The 22,315-nt window shown below is 56.2% G+C and overlaps 2 protein-coding genes across 2 annotated transcripts; one reads left to right on the top strand and one right to left on the bottom strand.

Moving 5' to 3' along the window:
- The first annotated feature begins 584 nt into the window (after positions 1-584).
- PCP4L1 (Purkinje cell protein 4 like 1) lies at positions 585-14,155 on the top strand. Its single transcript, XM_016134080.2, has 3 exons — positions 585-778; positions 12,038-12,092; positions 12,658-14,155. The coding sequence occupies exons 1-3, from the start codon at positions 770-772 to the stop codon at positions 12,798-12,800; spliced, it is 207 nt and encodes a 68-aa protein (XP_015989566.1). The 5' UTR covers positions 585-769; the 3' UTR covers positions 12,801-14,155.
- A 1,762-nt stretch (positions 14,156-15,917) lies between these two features.
- Positions 15,918-20,820, bottom strand: MPZ (myelin protein zero). The gene is given in 6 exon segments (XM_036234742.1): positions 15,918-17,155; positions 17,260-17,320; positions 17,446-17,581; positions 17,671-17,884; positions 18,125-18,291; positions 20,379-20,820. Coding segments are annotated over 6 exon segments (939 nt in total). The 5' UTR covers positions 20,446-20,820; the 3' UTR covers positions 15,918-16,861.
- Between the last annotated feature and the right edge of the window lie 1,495 nt (positions 20,821-22,315).

The raw sequence follows: 22,315 nt of genomic DNA, 5'->3' as shown, positions 1-22,315 counted from the left end.
TTGGGGAAGGTGTTTGTTTTTTTTTTGCATTATGTGAGAGGTAGGACTGATGAATCGGAACATCTCTCAACTCCTAAGATCTATGATCTTCCAAATCAAACAGGCACTTCACAATTTCCCTGTTCCTTGCCACGGAATACTGCCCACGTGCGCCTCCTTCTCTGTCCTTCTCTCTGCCCTTGAGCCCTTCTCTTAGGCAGACCGCCACCCTATCAGTAAATCACCCGTAATACCTCCTGCGTTTACCTCTTTCATTCATTGTTTCCTGCTTCCCATGAACCATCTTGGTTTCCTTCCAGCTCTGCTTTCCTCGCCTTCTCAAACTCACACGCCCCTCCCTGCCCTCCCTCTCCCTGTGCTCCCCCTTTTCTCCTGGCGAGCTCTGGGTCCTGACGCTCGCCCCTCCTTCCCGCGCTCCGACAGCCTTACCCTACTTGGAAACGCAGCGGGCCTCTGGGCCTGTCTCCATTGGTGCGAGGGGCTGTCACTCTGCGGCAGGAGGCGCTCGTATTGGTCTGGCTGGAGGCGGGGCCCGAGCCGACTATAAAAGGCGAGGCCCGCGGCGCCCCGCGGAGCGGCGCTGGTCGGCGGGCGCCTGGCAGCGGAGCGGCTTCCGACAGCCGGGCGCGGGCCTCGAGCGGCGGCTTCCGCACCGACTCTCCTCGCCCGGCCAGGCGGCGCCGCCGCCCCAGCTTAGCAGCCGGCCGCGGTCGCCGCGCCGTCCCCGGGGCCCTCGGTGCACGTGCCGCCCCTCCGCCCCGCCGCCGCGATGAGCGAGGTGAGCGGCCGCCGGGGCCCGTGGCTCCGGGTCCCGCGGCGCGAGGGGACGCGGGGGTGGCCGGGCCCCGGGGGCGCGGAGAGGGGGCTGGACAGCGACCGGAGGGGGAGGCTTCGAGTGGCCGCTGCGGGTGGCGCCTCGCAGGCGCCGCGGCCCCAGGGGAGGAGTCGCCTCCTCGGGACGCCGTCGGCGTCCGCCGCGGGCCCGGGCTCCCCGGCTCTGCTCACTGCATCCAACGAGGCGTCCGGCCCGCGTCCCCCGGGGGGGCACCCTCCCCTCCCCCACCTGCCGGCACCTCGTCAGCAGACAGGCGCGGAGGGGCCGCCCTGTGGTGGCGCCTGGGCCCCCGCGGGGATGTCCCCGCGGAGCAGACCCCCCTCCGCGGTGCTCGTGGCGCCCGGGTCCTTCGTCGGGTTCCGCGGTGTCGCTTCCAGCCAGTGCCGTCCTGTTTGCACAGACGCCGGCACGGGCGGGGGTCGAGGCCCACTTGGCACGACTTCCCCCGCGTCTGGCTGCGCCCGAGGACACGGGCCTCGGCCCGGTCTTCCCTCCCGGCCGAACTGGGCCTGGGCAGCAGCGCCGCGGGCTTGCGCCCTGCGACCCGTCCGCGGGACCTGGGGTCTCGCGTCCCAGCCCCAGCTCGGCTGTGGGCCAGGTTCCAGCCCGGAACTCGCACCGTGGCCATGGCGGAGCGCGCGCAGTACCTGGCCCGAGCGGGCACCCCGTCTATTGGCTGCTGTTTTCTCCATTTCTTCTTCTATTTTAGAGTCTTACTTTAGTGTTACTCTGTTTTAGAGGAGTCTTTAGAGTGTTCGTCTTTAGTAGGGGCTCTGCTAGTTCCTCCCAGAAATTGTCATCCAGGGAGCCAATTAGCACCAACTGCTACTTTGTCCTAATTGCATGTCCACTGAATGTATCCTGGAAAATTCAGCCAGTCTGGGCGCTGCACATGAACTGAAGTGGATTGCAGGCCCTTAGCTAGTCGTGACTGTGACTATGGCAGCCTCTCAAACAGAAAAGAAAAACATGGTTCAATTTTCTTTCCTCTTGCTTCTTTCAGCTTGAATATGAGAAGAGAGATTTCCTTGGCCCTCTTTTCACTGAAGTCTAGAGTTCAACGCCCCCTCCAGTGTTTCTAAATCTGAAAGTCGTAATTCAGGCCATCCCTTGGGAGTCAGTGATCAAAGGCCACGCCAACATGAAGATGTGTGTGGTTAGCCTGTGCTTTTTGGAGGAAGTGCATGCCCTCTCTGTAGGACACAGTACAGAGGCTGACATTTAGGGTGGTATTTGGTGGAGTGACAAGCCATTTCAGTGGCAAGGAAAACAGTTTGGTGTTCGAACGGAGAGTCATCTAGGCTTAGCAGCTGACCTTGGCTAGCTTCAATCAGGAGCTCAGTAGGACGGTTGGAGTGGGGTCCTCAGGTGGAGACTAGCTGTCAGTGTCTGCAGGGCTGCCCAGAGTCCCAGGCTGTCAGAGTAACTAGTTCTAATTAGCAGTTTACCAACAAAGCTGCCTCCTAATACACAGCGGAGCCTGGCTTCAGGGGTGAGTATTTATAAAACCCAGAAGCAGCCACCTGGGTGTACATGGAGACCAGCTGTCTCTGAGCCATATCTCCCAAGAGCCTCTGTTTCCCTAGAGGCTAAGAACTATCCTGTTTTCTTCCTCTTGTAGAAGCAGGATGAAAAACCGGAAGCGTCGCCCAGAGCTCTGGAGCCCTAGGGAGACTCGGATGCTTCCTTCTTCAGGCCAGCCCCAGGGGTCTCCTCTTCCAGGCTGAGGTGCCTAGCCCAGGGAAGCCCTGTGTACCCTGAATCTTACATAAGCCTCACTCCCACCTGTTCGTTTTCTTGATTCAGAGAAACTACACGAAATGAAAGGATTGAGATCTCTTTACAGATTCCCATTCCAACTGAAGAACAGAAACTGGGGCGGAGTCTCCAGACCCAGAAAAACGGAAAGTGCAGGGGTTCTGGTGGGGCCGTTGGCCGGGTCTGGCTCGACTTGGCAGTGCAGCAAAGCATTCCGTGCCTCGTGCAGACGAGCTGCAGGGCCCTTCTGGCTCGGCTGCATTCACAGCACAGGCAGGACTGGATTGCTGTGGATCACTGCAAAAGGCGACTCTTGCAGTTTGATAACTTTTCTCTGGTGTCAGTGAAGAATGGGACATGCATTCAGTCCCTGAGGGCTCTTTCTGACAATCCCTTGTCATATGATGTCACTCGCAGCTTAAAGCACAGTGACAAGTTCTGTGATCCTGTTGCATTTCTCAACCGTGAGGAGCCCAGCTGGAAGAACCCGGTGGTCCAGCAATCATTCTGTTGAAATAGTGGTCATGGACTCCTGGTAACTATCCCTTATGGTGTCTGTCTTGTGTTTTGGCTGCCAGGGCTGGAGCAAGGGACAAATCAATTCAAGATCTCACTAGAGGAGAGCTTACAGCTGGTGTTCCCTCCTTATTATTCTACCATTGTCCCCTTAGGTAATGGGAATGGGATGCCACAATACGGGGATAGAATTCTTTTTCCTGTGCACATGTGCCTGAATCTGCAGCCTTCCCCACAATGGCAGTTTGGCCAAGGTGACATCATTGTGTTATGTCTTCTGTGAGCCAGTTGTTAGGAACCTGATAGAGACTTGGAGGACATACAAGTTTCTTTCTCTCGTTGGTATTTTGTTATCATTATGGTTATATTGGGCATATAAAATAGAAGACTAGCTACTGGATGTTGGATGCCTTCTGGAAATATCTGTCTTCCAAAGTAAGGGAAAGTTGAACTTGGTTCTAGAACTTGCTCATCCCTTTCTTAGGCACCCATTCAGGTTGTTGGCTTGAGCAGGAGCCTCTGGCTGATGCAAGTGGCTAATGTTGTCATCCTGTCACCTGGGAATATGGACCATGCTTTTTCCTAAGGTGTGGCTGTCATCAGTTACCTCTTGGAATGTTAAGTCTCTCCAGGGGCAGGCACCCATAGGTCATGTGGCCAGGGTCCCAATACCTAGACCTGATGCATCTTCCATGTCTGTCTGTGGAGGGCGCTAAATGATGAGAGGGATGGAGATGGGGTTGCAAAGCGGGGGGCGAGGAAGAAGGATCAGCTCGAGGGTCATCTTTCCATCATTTTCTATTTCTCTATTGTCCCAAATTGTTGTCCATGATTCTATTTTGAAAAAAAAATCTTAATTTGCCAAAATTCTTCAAAATAAAAATACAGGCATATCTTTCACCAAGAAAATCTCAAATATCAAAACATTTTAATGATATAATTTTAGATTTGTTAAGGAGCCCTAAAGTCATCTGGTCCAATCTTCTCATTTTACATATGAAGAAACTGAGGCCCAAACATTATCTAATTTACACAGTACTCGAACCAAGACTAGGGCACAGAACTGCCGACTTCTTTTCCCACAAGAACTTTCCAGAAGACTCCTTTAACATGTTACCCCAATGAATGACTTAATTAACATGCAACTTTTAAGGAATATGTTACAAATACTTTCTATAGGAAATCTAAGCAGTATGGGATGGTATTTATCAACAGGGTATGTTTGAGTAGAACACCAGCCAGGGCAAGTAGTGTCCTTCCTTATATGAGGCCTGGTCCTCTTAAGAATGGATGTGGCTAATGTGCCCAGGTAAAGTAGGTAAGTGAATAGGAGTGAAGGAAAGGGGAGGCCTGGAGGCCCTCTTTTCGTGGGTCCTTAGTTTCTGGTGTCCCTCACTGATTCTCATAACTGCAGAGTCTCAAGGACAAGAGGAGAGGCTGTCTTTCTGAAAAGAAAGAAATGAGAGCAATCTCTTAACGCTACAGTATTTAACCTGGAGGACCCAGTGCAGGAAAGCAGGTGTCTAGGTAAAACTGGTGTACCCGACGGCTGAACAGGCACCAGACGTATAGTCCTCTGTTTGGCTCCTTGACTTCCCAGGAGGGTACAAAGGCTTTAAGACGGGGGACCTAGGAAGAGGGAAAGAAGAGTGTGTCAGACTGCAAAGTAAGGGGTGCAAGCCTCCTGGGATTCCGGGATCCTCCGCGCACGATCTAAGTCTAGCCTCTAGGCCTGCTGCTCAAGGTGGCTTAGCTTGCCCCAGAGTTTTCGCACCTGCAAGAGGAAGCAGGTCAGAAGCAGGTCCAAATCCATTTTTTCCAAGATATCTGCATCCCTGAACATTCCTATTAACACGTGCTGGACAACCTTGGCCTTGTCACGTTCTCCCGCCTTAAGCCTGATTATCGCTTCATTCCAGGATGCTTCCTGGAGGTGTGTCCACCTAGGTTTCCCAACCCCCCGCCCAGGGAGAAGAGGTGCCATTTACGCTCTGTCGTCCTTGGTGCGGCCTCCCTCCCACACAAGGCCCTCTGGCCGAGTGTTTGCTTTGTAGGCTGTGCGGGGATTAATACGTTTATTTTGGGACATTAACACCATGGGTGGGATGCACCTCGAAGATTATAGTAATAAATGATACTTTGGCTCTACTCCCCCCCTTCCTCAGTGTGGGGTGAAGGCGCAGCTCCCAGCTGTGTGCAGAGCACTGCTAATAACCACTCATTAAATTGTGGCAGCCCGTGCTGGGGGGCCGGGCCGGGGCTGTTGACTCGCTGCATGCCATGAGCTGGCATGCCCAAGGAATTCTGCCTTTGACTCTAGTGGGGGTTCTGCCATTCCAGGGAACAGGGGCAAGGTGGCTGAGGGGAGGGGGGCAGACCAGGGGGCTCAGGAGCTCTATTCCTCTTAGGTATTTGGGTAATATTCCATGTATTGGGGGAAGGATGTGTGTGTGGAACGTGGAGTAAGGATTCCTAGTTCTGTTTTTATTATCTCGAGGGTGACCTTGAGCAAGTCTTCCTGAAGCTGTTTGAGGACTGCAGCTGGTTGCTGCACTGAGAAAATTGAACTGGCTCCAGCCGTGCTCCAAAAACAGCATCTAAGGTCTGTCAGGGATACTGGGAGGTCGCAGAGGCCCCCCCCAAGGTCCTTTGTCAGTGACCATCTCTTAACAGTGGGGAAGAATAGTCAGCAGGGACTGGGGTGCGGGGCCTCCTGTCTGCACCTGGAAGCAGATGCAGTGACTCCTGTGCCGCTAACGCAAACAGGGAGCTTGCAAAGCCTGGGATTTATGGCGATGCGGAGGCAAGAAAGGGGCCTGTTGGGGATCACATTTAGGATCTTTAGGGTTCAGTTTCCCTGGACTGTGCAACGGGGTTCTGAGTACCTGAGCCTGTTCCTCTCATGTGGGGGTCCCAGCAGCGCTCCCGTGACGCGTTTGCGGTATGTTCTCACTGCACAGCGCCAGGCCGAGCTGCGCCAGGGAGGGGCGTACTCCCCGCCTGAAGCTCCTTTGTCCCCCTCTTGCTGCCTGTTAATAATCTTGAGCCCCTTCAGGAGCCTGTGGGCAGGGAAGGGGCAGGGTGAGCTGAGTGGTTTATCTTTCCCAGGGGTAGTGCTAACTTGCTGCTTGGAGCAGAGGGGTGACACTATCTTCCCTCTTCTGGTGACAGTGGTTGCCGTGGCAACATCATTAAAGATGAAAGAGACAAAGAAAGTAAGAAACACAGCCCGAGGTGGGGGCAGGGCCGGCGGGGCCAGGAGCCACAGCGGTCTGTTCCCCAGCGGTGGTGATGGGGAGACAGCGTCTGCGAGCTGCTGCTGCTTTGACCGTCCCTAGGCTGTGGCCAGGACAGTGCCAACAAACCATCGGAAGGAGGCAGTGGCTTTACAGAGTCGTTCTTAGGACACAAAGGTGAATGAAAGAACTTGATAGAGGAGACAGGGTTTATCTGCTCCTGAGCACTAATCTCCTTTCCCCATGGTCTACAACTCAAAACAAACAAAACTCTCAAGGGTGTCTGCATCTCAGGGTTCTTGGAAATGACATGTGAAATCCCTGGAGGCGCTGTACAGGAGGGCCCCTGCCGCGCACCTTCACCTGGGAGGACTGCGGATGTGGCAGCTGCTGGACAGAATATAATTTCCGTCTGAGCACACTATCGTTGGGCCCTTTACCTGACTTTTAGAGCCACTGTCAGCATTTTTAGGGGACAAGACATTGGGAAGACAGGGAGACTGTGATTTCCAGGGTGGGTTTGGAGTGAAAGGGGATCAGTTCTGAAGCTCCAGTGGTGGCAGAGTGAGCCTCGGGCCCTTGGAGCAACCCCAGGTGTCCAGCTCCAATCGGCGGGAAAGCACTGTGACGGCTCCGCTCCCGGATGGCCCCGCGCACCCCCAGTCTGCTCCCGCCTGCCCGCAGCACCCCAGCAACCCGACCTAGGCTTATACTCCACCTGGAGCTATGTTGCTTTAAAATAAAAATTTTAACACATGCTAGGTATTTTATATACATTTCTCTAGTCCTTTTCACCCTTCAAGGTAGATATTATCTTCCTTCTGCAGATGAGAGGTCTGAGCACAGCAAGGCTAAGTGATTTACCCAATGTCACACAGCTAGGAATGGCAGAGTAGGGATCTGAGCAGATTAGTTCATGCAGAGGCAAGCTATGACCCCGGAGCTGTCTGATTCTACCTAATTTGCCACATTGCTTCTCCCAGGAATTTGAGGCTTGAGAAAAAATTTTTTAGCATTTTATTTTATTATTTATTTCAAATATACAGTATACAGTATATATTTCTGAATACAAATTATTTAGCAGATAAGTGATTTGCAAATATTTTCTTCCAATCTATAGCATGTCTCTTTATTTTCTTAGGAGTGTCTTTCAAAGAGCAGTTCTTAATTTTGATGAAGTACAGTTTTTAAACTTTTTCTTTTATGGATTCTATTTCTAGTGTATCTAGGAAAACTTTGTTTACCCCAAGGGTGCAAAGATTTTTTTCCCTTATATTTTCTTCTGGAAGTTTTATAGCTTTAATTTTTAGTTTTTTGGGTTTTTTTTTTTTTAAATGCCTACAGCACCTGGTCTTCCTAGGTGGTCTCCCATCCAATTACTAACCAAGCCTGGCCCTCCTTAGCTTCTGAGATCAGTCGAGATTGGGCGTGTTCAGGGTGGCGTGGCCATAGAATGGCTTTAGGTTTTATATCCATTTTGACTTAATTTTTGTATGGGGCACAAAGTAGGGATTGGAGTTTTGTTTTGTTTTGTTTTGTTTGTTTTGCATGTGGCTGTCCAATCTTTCCAGCACTATCCGTCCAAAAGCTTTCCCTAAACTTTTAATACCAGGCTTCCTCCAGGCTTGCTTCTTTTCACTCAAATCGTAGTTGGAAAAGGAATTCAGATTGAGGAAGGCTTTTTTATTAAAATGTATTGGGGTCTGCTTTTTTTTTTTTCTTAAAGAGAGGTTTTACATATAAGAGAGTGGAGAGAATTGATTGCAAAGTCCTGAGGAGAAGAAAATGGGAATGGAATCTAAAGGTCATGTGGAAGGACGAGACATCGTCTGAGTGCTGAGCCGTGCCCCGGAAGGTGTCGGACAGGGAAGGGGGTGTTGCTGTGTCGCGTGCCTCTCTGCAGTCTCCAAGCCTGATGACAACAGAGCCCTAGGCCAGCAGGCCTCTCCCTGGCCCCCTCTCCCATGGGGAGGGAGGGTCTACAACTTTGAAGCACAGAGGAAACAAAAGGACTCATGGGGAGCTTGCTGATTCCCCTCGAGATGACGGGGTGGTGACGGAATGGAACGCGGGTGCTGGAACACAGGTGCGGCAGGCCCAGAGGCGGGGCGGAGAGGTAGGCAGGAAGCAGCCGAGCCCTCTGGGGAAGGCAGGGGCCCGAGGGCCTCACAGTTGCCAATTAGTGCTGCATGTGTGTTGAGAAGCAAGAAGCATTCAGTCCTATGTGGGCAGCGAAGCTGGACTGGACCACACTCTGAGCTCAGTGGGGACTCGGAACAACAGGCTTGAATGTACGCGAGTGGTCCTTTGAAACAGAAGCCAGCGGGATGAGCTTGCACAGGGATTCACAGAATCCAATGGGGAAGGGGGACGTTGCCACGCCATACCCCTCTCTGCGGGCATCTGGCCTTGTGAGTGAATAACAAACCATAGGCTGCGGCTACCCCCCAGAGGTCAGCTGGTGTCAGGAGGCCCAGTGAGCAAGTATCAAGGTGAAAGCCAAAATCGGGGTGGTTAGGTCAGCTGGCAGAGCAGGAATCTGGGTCCTGGATTAGGTGCTCAAATAACATGTAAGGTTTCCTCAGAATGGGAGGACAGCACCTGGCGCCCCTGTTCCCTGTAGAGCGTGTGAGAAGAAAGTGTTGGGGACCGTGGACTGAGGGACTGGTCCTGGCTGCAGGAGCGGAAGGAGGAAGGAGGCGGTCCCTAGGCCTTTCCTTCCACCCGGGGGCTCCGCTGGGTCAGAGAACTTGTCTAGTAACTCAGTCACACACTGGACATCCTCCGCGAGTGCACGCGCACACACATGGGCACACGGCACACATATGCATCCACATGGGCACACACGTGTAGACACATACACGCATGTATGGACACACCTGTGCCTGCGCATAGTATTCAAGAGCATGGACTCTGCGATCAGCCTGTCTTGGTTCAAATCCTGGCCTTGCTACTTCTTAGCTGTATGACCTTAGGCAAGTTGGCTCTCGACCCCAGTGTCCTGATGGGTAAAATGAGCACAAAACGGGACCTGTCTTCTGCCGAGGCCGTGTGCCAGGCCTTCGCTCTATTGTGGATGAACGGACCGTGTTTCTAGGGCCGGACCCGGCGTGCGTGCTGGATTCGTCTCCTTCTGCCCGGTCCAGGCTTCAGTCCGGTGACGACGGCGTCCTTCGCGCGACATCCGTCTCTCCTTCGCTGCTGCGTCGTGCCCGTGGCCGGCTCCCTCCCGGGGCCCCACACTCTTCCTCCGCTGGTGCCCATTTGTCTGCTGCTCCTTAAAGCAAAGCTCTTCAAAAGAGCTATCTTTGCTCACGCATCCTTCAAAAGTCCAACTTCCCCTACTACGAAAAGGGACTCGGGTCTACATGCCTGTCCCCTCCGGCACCGTCACCCCATTACCTGGCCTGTGCGAGTCCCTCATGATCGTTTCCCCAGCTTCCTCTCTTATTCTCCACCCAGCAGTCAAGCCTGTCGGCCCGTGCTTCCCTCTGCCTCAAACCTCGTGACGCCATCAACCCGGAAAAGAATCCAAAGTCTCTGCCCTGGTCCAAAGACGAGCCTGTCCTCACCGCCCAGTGCTCTGTCCCACCGCACTCGGCTCAGCCGGGTTGGCTGTCTCGCCCTTCCTTGAACATGCCAGGCACAAAACGTGCCTCATGGACGCTCCCCTTGATGCTTCATCTGCCTAGAAGGCTCTTTCCCAGACACTCGCGCGCCTTGCTCTTGCACTCAGACCTCCAATGTCGCTCCTCAGAGAGGCCTTCCTAGACTGCTGTTTTATTCTCCTTCTTGACACTGGTCACTAACCAACATAATTGCTTAATGAGTTCAGGGATTTTATTTTTCTCACTGCTGTATCACCAATGTCTAGAACAATTATTGGCATATATTAGGCACTGATATTTGTTGAATGAGTGAATCTTGGGTTTCTTCTGTACCCCTTTAGTGCACAGAACGGTGCTAAACACAGGTAAGTGACCTTGTTACCTATTTTACTTCAAAACAGAAGCAATTAGAGGAGACCTTGCAAATGTCCCCAACTGCCTTCAGCTGGGCCCACGCCTGCTGCCCGCCTCCAGGTCTGTGGGTGATGCGCTCTCGGCTCCACCCCCGCTCCAGGTCCCATCCCCTTGCCCTGCCCGGGCGATGGTCCTTCCCCTCATCCACAGACTCTCCTCCCCTGGGTGGAATCCATAAGAACGCAAACACTGTGATTTCTGCCATCTTACATACAACCTCGCCACCTCTGTCCCCCTCCAGCCACACTGCTCATCTCATTTCTTTGGAACTCCTCCTGTGAGCTGCATCAAGCCCTCTCCCCTTCCTCTCGGGAACCCAGACCCGCTCCCGTCCTCTACGGCAAGCGCTCCTGCCAACGTCGCCAGCCCTCGCCTCGCCAGGCTGAGCTGCACGTCTGGGCTCAGTCTCTCTTTTCCTTGACACCTTTTCCCCCAGAGGCTTCTGGATTGCCGCAGTCACCTGACTCTTTTCAGTGTTCTTTACCGTGTTTTCCCCCCCTCATTTTTGCAACCTCTAATCCCTCGGCTGCCCCGGACTTTCCCTTTTCCCCTTCTCCGGCTGCTCCACCTGAGCTCACGCTTGGCGGCCTCAGCCAGCCTCAGGCTTTGCATGCCGTCCCTCTGGGTGGCTCCCTGCTTTGCACCTGTGGGCCGGCCCCTCTGTCACGTGTCTTGAAGGCCCATCTGCTTGGGAAGCGCCTCTGGGTGACGAACGGGTGGCCCGAACAAGGCCCTGACGCTGAGCGCTGCCCCTGCTGTCCTCGCCACCTCGGGAAATGGCAGCTGCCCTTGTGTAAGGCCCGCAGGCCACATGAGGTCGCGCTTTGGCCGTCGTCCTGGACGGCTCTCTCACTGCATTGCTTACCCAGTCAACCGACCACGGTGCTCACAGCGTGAACACGTCCCCAGAATCGGGCCACTTCTCGCCCCCCTCACTGCCTGCGTGCCGAGCCTGGCCGCCTTCGTCTCCTGCCCGGTCTCCGGCAGTCACCTCCTAACTGGTTTTTCTGCATCCTCCCTCCTGCCCCCCTGTTGTGCAAATTGAAGGTCTCCGCTGGCTTCCCATCTCACTAGCCAAGAAAGTCAGCTCCCTAAGAAGATGCCAAGGCCCTGGTCGCGGCCCCACCCCAGGCGCCTGGGCTCTCGCCGCCATCCGTCTCCCCTCCTTCTGCGTTCCGCCGGCGCCGGCGTGTTGCTGCCCCTCAGACTGGCCAGCCGCGCGAGCCCCGCCCACCGCAGGCCCGTGGCCGCTCTCACCTGCGCGCGGCCGCTCTCACCTGCGCCCCGCGCCCCGCGCTGCGGTCTTCAGCCCTTGGCTCAGCCCGCAGGGAGCCTTTTCCCCGGGCGCTGTGTGCGAAGCTGTTTCCCCACACCCGGCCGCGCTGTCCCTGCTCTGCAGCGCTTACCATGCCGTGCGCGTGTCTGCACTGGAGTGTGACCTCCGCCAGGGCAAGGCTCGTGTCCGTCTGTCCTGCACACGTTCCCAGTACGAATACTTGGCGAATACATTTCGATGACTTTTCGGGATCCCTCTCTCTGATCTCAAGACACACTTCTTCAAAGACCAAGAAATGCCCCCCGCAATAGGGGTTAGAAAGCAGTGCAGCGAGTCTGCGGGGGTGGCACCTCCATGCTTCCACGAACAGCTAATGTTCTAATTTTTCTTCCAGCTTAACACCAAAACGTCCCCAGCGACCAACCAGGCACCTGGCCCGGAGGAAAAGGGTGAGTGGGCGTGGGCCGGGTGGTTCGCTGCGCGGGCGAATGAGGCCTGGACGTGGAGACGAGTGGGCTGTGAGTCTGGAAGCTCCCGAAGTCAGGCGCCCTAGGAGACCAAGCACCAGTTAGGGCGCCTGTCCGCCTCCTTCCGTTCTCCCTAAGACGCACAGCCGCCAGTAGCTCCTCTTCGATTCCGGAAACTGGCTTCGGAAACAGGCGCAGCGATAGGAAGGCGCTGCTCAGACAATCCCAGCCCCTGTGTTGGTCGGAAACGGAGGGAAAGCGGGCGGGCCCACGTGCTCTGGGGCTCCGGGGGGACTCGGGTGTGAGTGGTGACGGAGGACATGTGCCATCTTGGTCCAAGGGCGGCAAAGCTCCCAAGTCACCGCGGCCGATGCTCAGCCCAGGCAGACGGCCCCGCTAGCTAGCAGGGTGGCCGGGGCCTTCTCAGCCCCGGCAAAGACTGGGGGCCCGCGGCGCATTGGAGAGCGGCTCTCGCCGCTGCCCCGGGGGCCTGGAGTGAGGGCTGGAGGTCAGGTTCACCCGCTTGTGGGTCTCGAACTGCCCGCAGGGAAAGCCGGGGTTGCCAAGAAGGCGGAGGAAGAGGAGGAGATCGACATCGACCTGACGGCGCCGGAGACGGAGAAGGCCGCCCTTGCCATTCAGGGCAAGTTCCGGAGGTTCCAGAAGAGGAAAAAGGAGCCGAGCCCCTGAGTTACCGGCCTCGCCCTCCCGCCCGCCCCCTCGCGCTCTCCGCAGCTCCGGTCCCCCCGTGTCTGTCTCTGTCCCTTAGCCTCTCGTTAAGAGCCGTTCGACCCTTGCATATTATTTTCCGTGGCCCCCCCCTAAGCCATCACAGCAGTAGAGGCACCGGGAACTCAGGGGAGATGAATTCGGCTGGCAGCCGCTCGCCGGCGGCTTCTCCTTGGGATAAGCCTCCCTGGTCAGCACCTTCGCTGCCCCATGAGCTGCCCCATAAGGTTGAAGAGCAGGAGGCTTTGGGGCTGAGAGGCGGACCTCTGACAGGGAGGAGGGAGGAGGGAGGCGGGAGGCGACACCTCGGTAAGAGGGCGCCCGAGGGCGGGGCAGATGCACTTTCTGCCCACTGCTCACAACAGTCACACTCTAGGGGACAGTTCCCCTTCACGTCCTCCACCTTCCCTCCTCTGGGCGGAGCCACGGCGTGGGCTGGAGACCCCTGCCCCAGGCCCACCTATGTCGAGCAGCTTCCGTGTTAGTGCGTTCGGAGTACGTGAGTCAAGGAAGGGGCTGGGGCCGGTGGAGGCAACGGGGACTCGCCTTCCTCACCCGGGCTCGGACTGGGCCGAGCAGAGGCAGAAGAGGGTGAAGGGGCCACAGGCAGAGAATCGGGGGCTCTGGCACATTTGGGGAGGGGAGAAGGGTGAAGGAGGGGAGAGCGCTAAAGACACGGGTTACGGCAGGTGCAGGTGTGCTCTGTGAAGGGTTCCTGGGGCTTCGCCGACCCGTGTACCTCTAACCCCCACAGAGGCCGCACAGACCGGTGACCCCGTAGTTCCCACCTGCCCCTGTGCACTCAGGACACAAGTGGAGCAGCCACTCTGTAATTTTGGCATGTTTCATATATATATTAACCCCTCACGTGGGGGTCATTGAACCTCTACTTCTGTTTCTTCATGGGCGGGGGTGAATGCGTCAGCCTGGACTGGCCTTGGGGAGGGCGGTGGAGCGGCCGCGCGGACTGCCTGGCGGCACAGGGGACAGCGCTGCCTGAGCGCTTTCACGGCGGAGCCCGCCCCCTCGCCCTCCCGACCTTGCTCTCACCTTGATTCGCCGCCCACACTGTCTTCCATCTGCCTGTCGCCACCCCCGGCGAACCTGCTGCTGCGGCTCCCATGCCTTCCCCTTCCAGCTGTGTGCCCTCTGAGAACAAGCCCAGTCCTCCCTGCTCCCTGTCCCCAAACGACTGTCCTAGCTGTCCTTGCTGCCCCGCCCCCACACACACCTGTTTATCTAACTTGGGGAGGGAGAAGATGATTGGGTCGCACTGGAGACTTTAAATTATGAATTAAAATGACAGCTTCCCGGTGGGTTTTCCTTGCTGAGAAATGATGTCTCTACACTGAAACCAGTACCAAATGCTTGCAGACCAAGCAAGGAATGCTCTGTCTCCCCAACTTTCCTCACTGCTTTATATCCGCCTTCCTCTCAGTTCAGGAATACAACGGTTGACAGCGTGTGGCAGCTGTGCGTAGGAAGCCAGGGACGATGTTCCTGGAAGGGAACCTGTGTCCCAAAGTTGACCCATGCCTAGCAAGCCCATGCCTATAGGACGTTGGGAGGGTGGAACGGTAAGTCACAGGAAGGCCCCATGGCACAGGAAGTGCCTTCTCCTGATGCCAGGCCAAAGAAGGACACTTGACATTTGGAACTCGTTCTGAGTGCAGTAGAGTACTGATGGTGGCTGTTAGTTCTGGCCTCGTGGGCCAAGAAAAGGATAACCTCATTGCCACGCCTGGTTTGAGTCCAGCGTGACCTGGCAAAACAGGAGCATTCCCTGTCCCCTGGTCCCAGGGACACAATGTGGGGACACTCTGCTGCACTTCAGACTGGCCATGCACACCCAGGTAAAGCAGTGCCCCATCCCTGGCGAGATGGCTTTGGTGTGCCCTCAGTCCCCAGCCTGCTCCCGGAGGCTCGGCTGCTTGCAGTGTGTCTGCTGATTTGCTTTTTGCCACAGTGATCTGGAGTGTGGCGCTAAAATGATTTTTACCATTTCTTGCTCCCAAAGGGCATGGGCATGGTAGCAAACACAGGCTGTAGCTTTGGGAAGGACAGTCCTCACTGGAAAGAAAGGCCTAGGCATCTTCCGCAGAACCGAAGGTAGTGCTCAGCGAGGGTCGTGGCGCTGGTCTCTCTGCCTGGCTGCTCACTTCCACTCGGCACTGAAGTTGAGCCTCCTCTCGGCACACCTGCAAGGCCTCCTGGGCTCTAGAACCCTGTTTCTCTCCACTGTCCTAGTTCCTGTTGCTGGGGACACGATCCTGAATACTGATCAGCAAGGAATGGCTCGAGTGTTTGTTTTGTGAGGAAAAACTGCACGTCTTTGGGGGACTGGTTTAGCAGAGAGACGGGCCTTAGAAACAGTCACGGAAGAAAGCAAATGCAGCCGTCACATCTGTATCGCTGATCACTCTCGATGCTTTTTCAATTGCGTCGTTGGCAGAGCCAGGACCGCGGTCCCGGCAGAAGTGGAGAGGTCTGGAGACGTGAGCGGGGCTGCTTCGGAATGTGTTCCCAAAGCCCGGTCTGGGAAAGGTCTTGGGAGAGATTCAGGTAACGAAAGGGACAGGATCCTGCTTCCCTGACAACCCACCACCAGGGACTTGGTGTTCTTGACCTCTCCTTGGTCTTACCCCATTGTAGAGCCAACTTTCCCACCTGGGGCCTTTCCATCTCTGACTCTTGCACTTACCCTGCCCTAATGTCCTTTGGGCAGCTGCCCCTCCTCCCTCCTCCACCTCTCTCTGCTCCTCTTGGCCTTGCGTTTCCTTCATTCCTGGAGTTGTGTGCAGTGGGAGCAGGTCCGGGCAGCTCCCTCGTTCCTGCTGGACTCCTGAGAGCCAGGCCTCATGGGAATCACTGTCTTCCTGTTCTTCACCACCTTCTCAAAGGTAGATGCAGAGCCTGACACACGTCAACCCACAGCACAAGCCCACTGGACACCGGCTGAATGTTCAAATGTGTCTCACGAGCCCGTTTCAGGGTTTTCCCCATTACTCTGTGTAAGCCTGTACCACAAAACCAAATTCTTAATAACTGAAACCAGCTGATGAGGAGGGTGGGGGAGAGGAGGGGTTATTCCTAGAAAACTGAGGCAATTGGAGATGGAGGCCACAGCTTCTGGAAATGTCAGTGTTTATTAAACATTTAAGGACATTCAGGGGGTTTGAGAGGAAATATACAGAATGTAGAAAAATCCTAAGAATCTCCTGTGGGTGGGAGGGCAGCCTCTTCCCTTTCCCCCTATTTCCCATTTGTTGTTCCTCCTTTCTGTCCGATTGTTAAAAGCCATTTCTTAAGGCTCCTTTGCCCCCTCCTCAACCCCTGACCTGTGAGGGTCTGTTGTCTGTCTCCCTATCCCCGTGACCTTGAGCCCCAGAACGGTGCTCCACAGTGGTCAGGGGCACCAGTCCTGTACCTGAGGTTTGAGGGTCGGGGGCCCCTCTGCTTGGGCGGCTCCCCATTAAGGATATAATGGGGTGGGGAGCTGCAAAAACCACATGACGTCATCGGTACTCAGTCATGGGGGGAGGGCAGAGCAAGGGCGCAGGTAAACAAACAAACAAGAATGGGTTAAAAATAAAAAATAACCACCTAAATAAACCCTGAAGGACAGTCTGAGCTGAAGACCTGGGTGTTAGCTGAGAGGACAGGGCAGGGAGCTGGACCACGTGAGGCAGGGGAGGGCCGGTCAGAGGGGGAGGGACGGCCGGGCGGTGCGGGGGGCGGGGATGCAGGTGGCCTGGAGTCCAAGCGCGGGGTATCAAGGTCCCTTTCTTCTCGGTGCCGCAGGGACGGGCACCAAACACACAGTCCTTGGGGCCGGTAGGATCAGGCCCTGGGCTCCCAGAAAGCCAGGGGGTGAAGGCGGGGGAAGATATGAAGTGCCTGGGGAATGAATTTTGGAATGAAACTTACATCTCCGAGGGGGCAGGGCAGGGCTGGGAGCTACGGGGGAAGCACCTAGACGGGTGAGAGCAGCCTAGGCGCCCCTGCGCGGCAGGGCCGGGCGGTCACTTGTCCGAGTCCAGGCCCATCATGTTCTTGAAGGCGTTCTTGAGGCTGGTTCTGCTGGGGGACTTGACAGCGGGCCGGAGCTCGGCGCTCTGCTCGTCCTTGCGGAGCTCCATCTCGATGACCACCACCTGAGCGCCCTTGGAGGCCTCCGCCCCTGACGCCCGAGCCCCCGCCCGGCCCGCTAACCGCTATTTCTTATCCTTGCGAGACTCCCCCAGCCCCTTGGACTTCTTCTCACTGGCAGCTTTGGTGCTTCTGCTGTGGTCCAGCATGGCATACAGCACCGGCGTCTGGGGGAGGGGCGCGCACGTCAGTCACCCGTCCCTGCCCTCGCTCTGCCCGGCGGCTCCCAGGGGACCCCTCCCTGGTCGTCCCGGCCCCGAGTCCCGCTCACCTGCCGGCCGCGCTTGGACGAGTCCTTCCCAAGCTTGTGCAGTCTCCCCTTCTCCATGGCACTGCAGGGAGACGGGTGCCGTGGCAGCCTCCCCTTCCCGGTGACCCCCGCCCCCCAACCGCCGGGGCGGCCTCCCCCGGCTGGCCAGGGGCTCCGGGGCCGCGGAGCGCGGGCGGCGCCGCTTACCTGAGCCTCCTCTGCAGGGCCGCCTGCCGGCGCCGCCAGCAGTAGCGGATCAGGTAGAAGAGCAGCAGCAGCAGCAGCGCCGCGCCCAGGACGCCCCCGATGACGGCGCCCAGCACCAGCCCGGGCCGCGTGGGCACTGCGCGGGGGCGAAGGCAGTGAGCGGCGCAGGGACCCGCCGCGCGCGCGCCCGCCCCGCCCGCGCCCCCGGCCGCCCGCCTCTCACACCTTTCTCAAAGACGTAGAGCGTGACCTGAGAGGTCTTGCCCACTATGTCCGGGGGGTTTTTGACGTCACAGGTGAAAGTGCCGTTGTCGGTGTAGTCCAGGTTGTGTATGACGATGGAGCCGTCCTTCCAGCGAGGGTCCCCTACCCACTGGATGCGCTCTTTGAAGGTCCCCACCTCGTCGATGTACGGCTGCCCCTTGGCGTAGTGGAAGACCTGTGGGGAAGGGGGGAGGCTCGCGGCTCACGCGGGTCCTGCGCTGGAGAGGGCGGTGCGGGGTGGGGAGGGGCGAGGAGACAGGCCCTAGTCCTAGTCGGGGTGGCAGAGATTGTCACTCGCTTCGCCAACGCCGGGGCCATGGCTCAGAACGGGTCCCCGTCCTTGGCCCGAGTTCTCTTTTGTGAGATTCTCCAAAGCGCCCTATCCGCTCTGCAACCCCAGGACCCCGGCACTCACCGAGATGGCATCGCGGCCCCCCTCGGGCTGGTAGCGCCAGGTGAAGGAGATGTCGTCGGAGACCCACTCGCTGGACCAGAACGAGCAGTGCAGAGTCACTCGGGAGCCCACCGCGCCGTGGACCTCTCTGTCCGTGTAAACCACGATGGCCTGGGCCGGGGGCAGCACTGCAAGCACAGAGGGGTCAGAGCCGCGTGCGGGCCCCGCAGGCCCGCGAGGAGGAGAGCCCGACGTCGGGGCGGGGCAGGCGACGCAAAGACTGGCGGGCGCGGGAGACTCGGAGGCCCAAGTCTTGTAGGACTAAGAGACCAGCTGAGCAGAAACGCGTGGCTTCCAGCGCGTCAGCACTCAGCAGGGCACGGGGAACCGGCAGGCAGGGCCAGTTCTCTGGAAGGCTTCCAGAAGCTGCCGCTCGTCTCCAAGCCTCACTTTCCAATTGTGTCAGCATCTAACTCTCCGGCTATCCCTTAGATGCAGGCTTTACGATGTTTAAATTCATTATAACTCGTACAGCTAATACGTATCGCATTCTTCTCTTAAACTATTCAAGCAACGGAGAGAAAGTTAAAGCCTCTTGACATCTCCCCATCCAGTTCCTTTCCTGTTGCATAGAATATGTAGTCTTTTGCTGTGAATCAAACTCAACTTGAACTTAATCATCTCAAGATATGCACGTGCTTGCGAGAAATTGTTTTGTTTCGTGGAGCTTTCTTTTTTGGTACACCACTTATACTCTACTCTTTCTTTTTTGCTTAAGAATATATGTATCTGGAGGAGCTTTCCATGTTGATTCATAGAGATCAATCTTGTTCTTAGCATCTGCATAGTATTTCACAGTACAGCAAATTCAAATTTCTTGCAGCAAAAAAAAAATGAAGATAACTGGAGAAGGTAGGTCTTCTCCCCTGGCCCAGCTGTCCTCACCACTGAATCCCTGGTGGCCGGTACAGCTTGCTCTCCACTGGGGGTCAGGGATGGAAGTACCTCGTATAACACACAGGGGGAGCCAGTGCTGAGCAAGAGCTCAGACGACGCCTTCTGGGGTCACCCTCCACACCCCCGTCTTGGTCATTCTGGCCCAGTGCCACTCCCAAGACTCACCCACACAAGGAAGCCCATTCCAGGGAGATTATGTGTGTGGGCTGGCCCTGGGTGGGGGCAACTGTAGACCTTTTTGTTTTATGGAGAGGAAACAAGCAGCCTAACAGAGACCCATTGTCTAAGTGTATTGGGGGCTCATGCTCCCCCTCCCCAAATCTCCCACCTCAGCATGCGATACCATGGACTCGCTGCTGGGACCGCAGCCTTAGGGCTTCTAGGGACTCCCGGTGTCCCTGGACCTGCCTTCTGTGCCTCCTGCTCTAACACCAGCTGTTGTCCTCTAGTTCTGCCCAACTCACCCTACGAGCGGACAGGTGCTGGGACAGGACCCTCCCCCATACTCCCGGGTCCCCCCCGTTTTCCTAACCACGCCCTTCTCCAAACCCCCATCTTAACACTTTCTCAAGGGGCCCAGAATAGTCCAGCACAGCCCGGAAGGGCCGAGGTTGGGATCTAGGACTCAGGAGACTGACAGCCGAGAACACCTTGGAGACTGAAGCGCCCGCCCCCACACGCCTGCTTGAGGACAGTTTGGAGAAGGGAAGGAGCCATTCCAGTAGCCCCACGCGGACCTTCTCGTCCTCACCTGGCATCTGCCATGGGACAAGGAAGGGGTTGGACAACTTGTGAAGGAAGAGAGCTTTCGATGGACAAAACCCTGGAATCTCATGGACCCTCCTGCCTATGCTTTTCACCCACATAAAAATCGACCCACACAGAGAAACTGAGGCACCAGCAGACAAAGAACCTGAAAAGCTGGGGCCACAAACCAGGGCCCTCTCCTTAGACCATAGCGCCCGATTCTCCAGGGAGACCAAGGTTAGCTGCCTCCTGCACTCCTGGGGACCAGCAGGGACCAGAACCCAGGTGTCTGGTCCTGGTCCCACCTCAGTGACAGGGCTTCCTGCAGGCCCTCAGCATGGCCCTGGGGCATGGTACCGGTTCCCAGCCTGGTCCGGTCGGCCCCTCCTGGAAGCTCGCTAAGGGCCTTCCACCCCCCTTCACAGAACACCATTACTGCCTCCTCCAAACTCTGTGTTTTTCTCTGAATATAAGATCGCCTTCCTGCTCCTGCTCTTGCTCTCTGTGGCGGCACGGGAGGGCTGCTGAGGACGACCTGAGCCGGGCCCCAGGCTGGGGCGACGCCACTTACCCACAGAAGAGAAGAGCAGCGCAGCCAGGACTGGGCTGGGGCTGGGCGAGGGTGCCCCAGGAGCCATAGCTGGGGCAGGCGAGGGCCCAGGCCGGCTGCGGGGCTGGGAGAGTGGGGGACAAGGAGCTGAGCGGGGGTTCCTGGAACCTGCTTAAAATGCCCCGGGGCCTTGGTATGAGGGGGCTGTCCTGAGCAAGTAACCAATTGCAGCCTGGCATGTGCGATTGAGAGGTGGTGGGGAGGGGGAGCACAGGGAGCAGAAGGGGCATTGTGTCCTCCGTGTGGAGGGTGGGGGACACATACCACCCCATACACAGAGGGCTCTGTGTCTGTTGGCCTCCCCCTGCCCTGGGCTGGAATGTTGGGGGGTGGTGAGGGAGGACAGAAAGAGGGACACAAACACACTTCTCTGAGGGGTAGATGGGCAGGGGGACTTGGAGCCCGAGGCCATGCGAAGGGGTTCCTCCCCAGCCTCCTCGCCTGCGATGGCTCCCCCAGAGCCCTGCGAGCTGGAGGAAGGTTCCCCGAGAACAGTGGGGACAGACTGTCCACTGTGACTCTGACGACCACAGGCTGGGTTTCTTGAGATGACCAGGTCCTTTGGGAGCCGTTTTTCCCTCACCACCTCCCTGCATCCTGGGGGATTCTTCCCACATAGCAGTTTTTCGCCACTGGAAAATGCCCAGGGAAGAATCTGCTAAGCTTTCCCTGTCGTGTGATGCCCGTACTGCAGTTTAAGCCCATTTCAATTTAGAGCAAGTCAACAAATCTGTACTGAGTGTCAGGTACATGTAAAGTGTGGGTATATGGGCAATAGAGGAACAAAAATTAAGTCTCTCCTTCAAGGAGTTCAAAGTCTAGTTTGGGGAGGCAGAGAGGGGAGGCTCAGAGGACAAACCCATCAACAACCAACTAGAATAAATCACGATGCTTGCTATAGTGGAATGATGAACACAGGGCTGGGAGTGCCGAGGAGAGCACACACAGCTGCAACTGCAGGGGAATGGAGTCATGTAACAGAGATTACAAACAAAAATAAATTTCAACCAATAAATGAAATTCAGAGGAAAGTCATGTCTTGAAGGCATCATTGGCCGTGGACCAACCTTGAAGGGTGTGTGCCATTTCGAAAAGGAGAGATGGGTAGCGAAGGTATCTAGGCAGGTGGAACAGCAAAAGCAGAGACAAAGAGGTAAGTGTGTGTGTGTGCGCGTGTGCACGTGTGCACGTGTGTGTGCGCACGTGTGTTGGGTAGGTCTGTGAGGTACTGGGCATATTCAAGGCGCATCTAGTGTCATCCACACTGACTTGGTTTGGAAGAACTTGAAGGGGCATCGTAGGAAGAGTCACTACAGGAAAGTTGAGGCTGGCTTTGATTTGACCGGCCTTAAAATATGTACTAAAGAGGGTGGATTTCACTTACATCATGAGAACTTCCTGGAGTCATGTTTGAATTTAAAGATGGGAGTGTCTCCATGGTCAGAACTGAATTTTAGGGCAACTCCAACTGGAAGATCACTCAGATCAGAGCTCTCCTGATTGCTGTCTCTTTCCCTTCCCTCCTCGGGATCATCTGGAATAATTTTGCTTTCCACAGAACCTCTCACAGCCCCATCTGGAATGTTTTCCTTACACTCTTCCCCTTCGTTTCTCTCACCCCAAGCATTGGCTAGATCCTGCTTTTCTTCCGGCTCATTTTTAAGATGAGTCCTGGTGATAAGGGGCTCGACTTAATATTTGGTTGGAGTTTCAATGTGATTCATTTCCATCAATGACAGGCTCTAGAGGTTAATCTGAGGGAGAGGTCACTGTTGTTCCTGCTGTGGGACCACTGCAGGCTCACCTGTAAAGCCACAGCTCCTGGGATCTCCCCAGCATCTCCATACATGACAATCGTGCTTTCCGTGATTAGTATTAAATTTGTATTATAGAGATGC

Source organism: Rousettus aegyptiacus, unplaced genomic scaffold (genome assembly GCF_014176215.1).
Source record: "Rousettus aegyptiacus isolate mRouAeg1 unplaced genomic scaffold, mRouAeg1.p scaffold_m13_p_17, whole genome shotgun sequence".
Taxonomy (NCBI): Eukaryota; Metazoa; Chordata; class Mammalia; order Chiroptera; family Pteropodidae; genus Rousettus; species Rousettus aegyptiacus.
The sequence above is the reverse complement of the archived record's forward strand: the minus strand, read 5'-3'. Positions and strand labels throughout refer to the sequence as shown.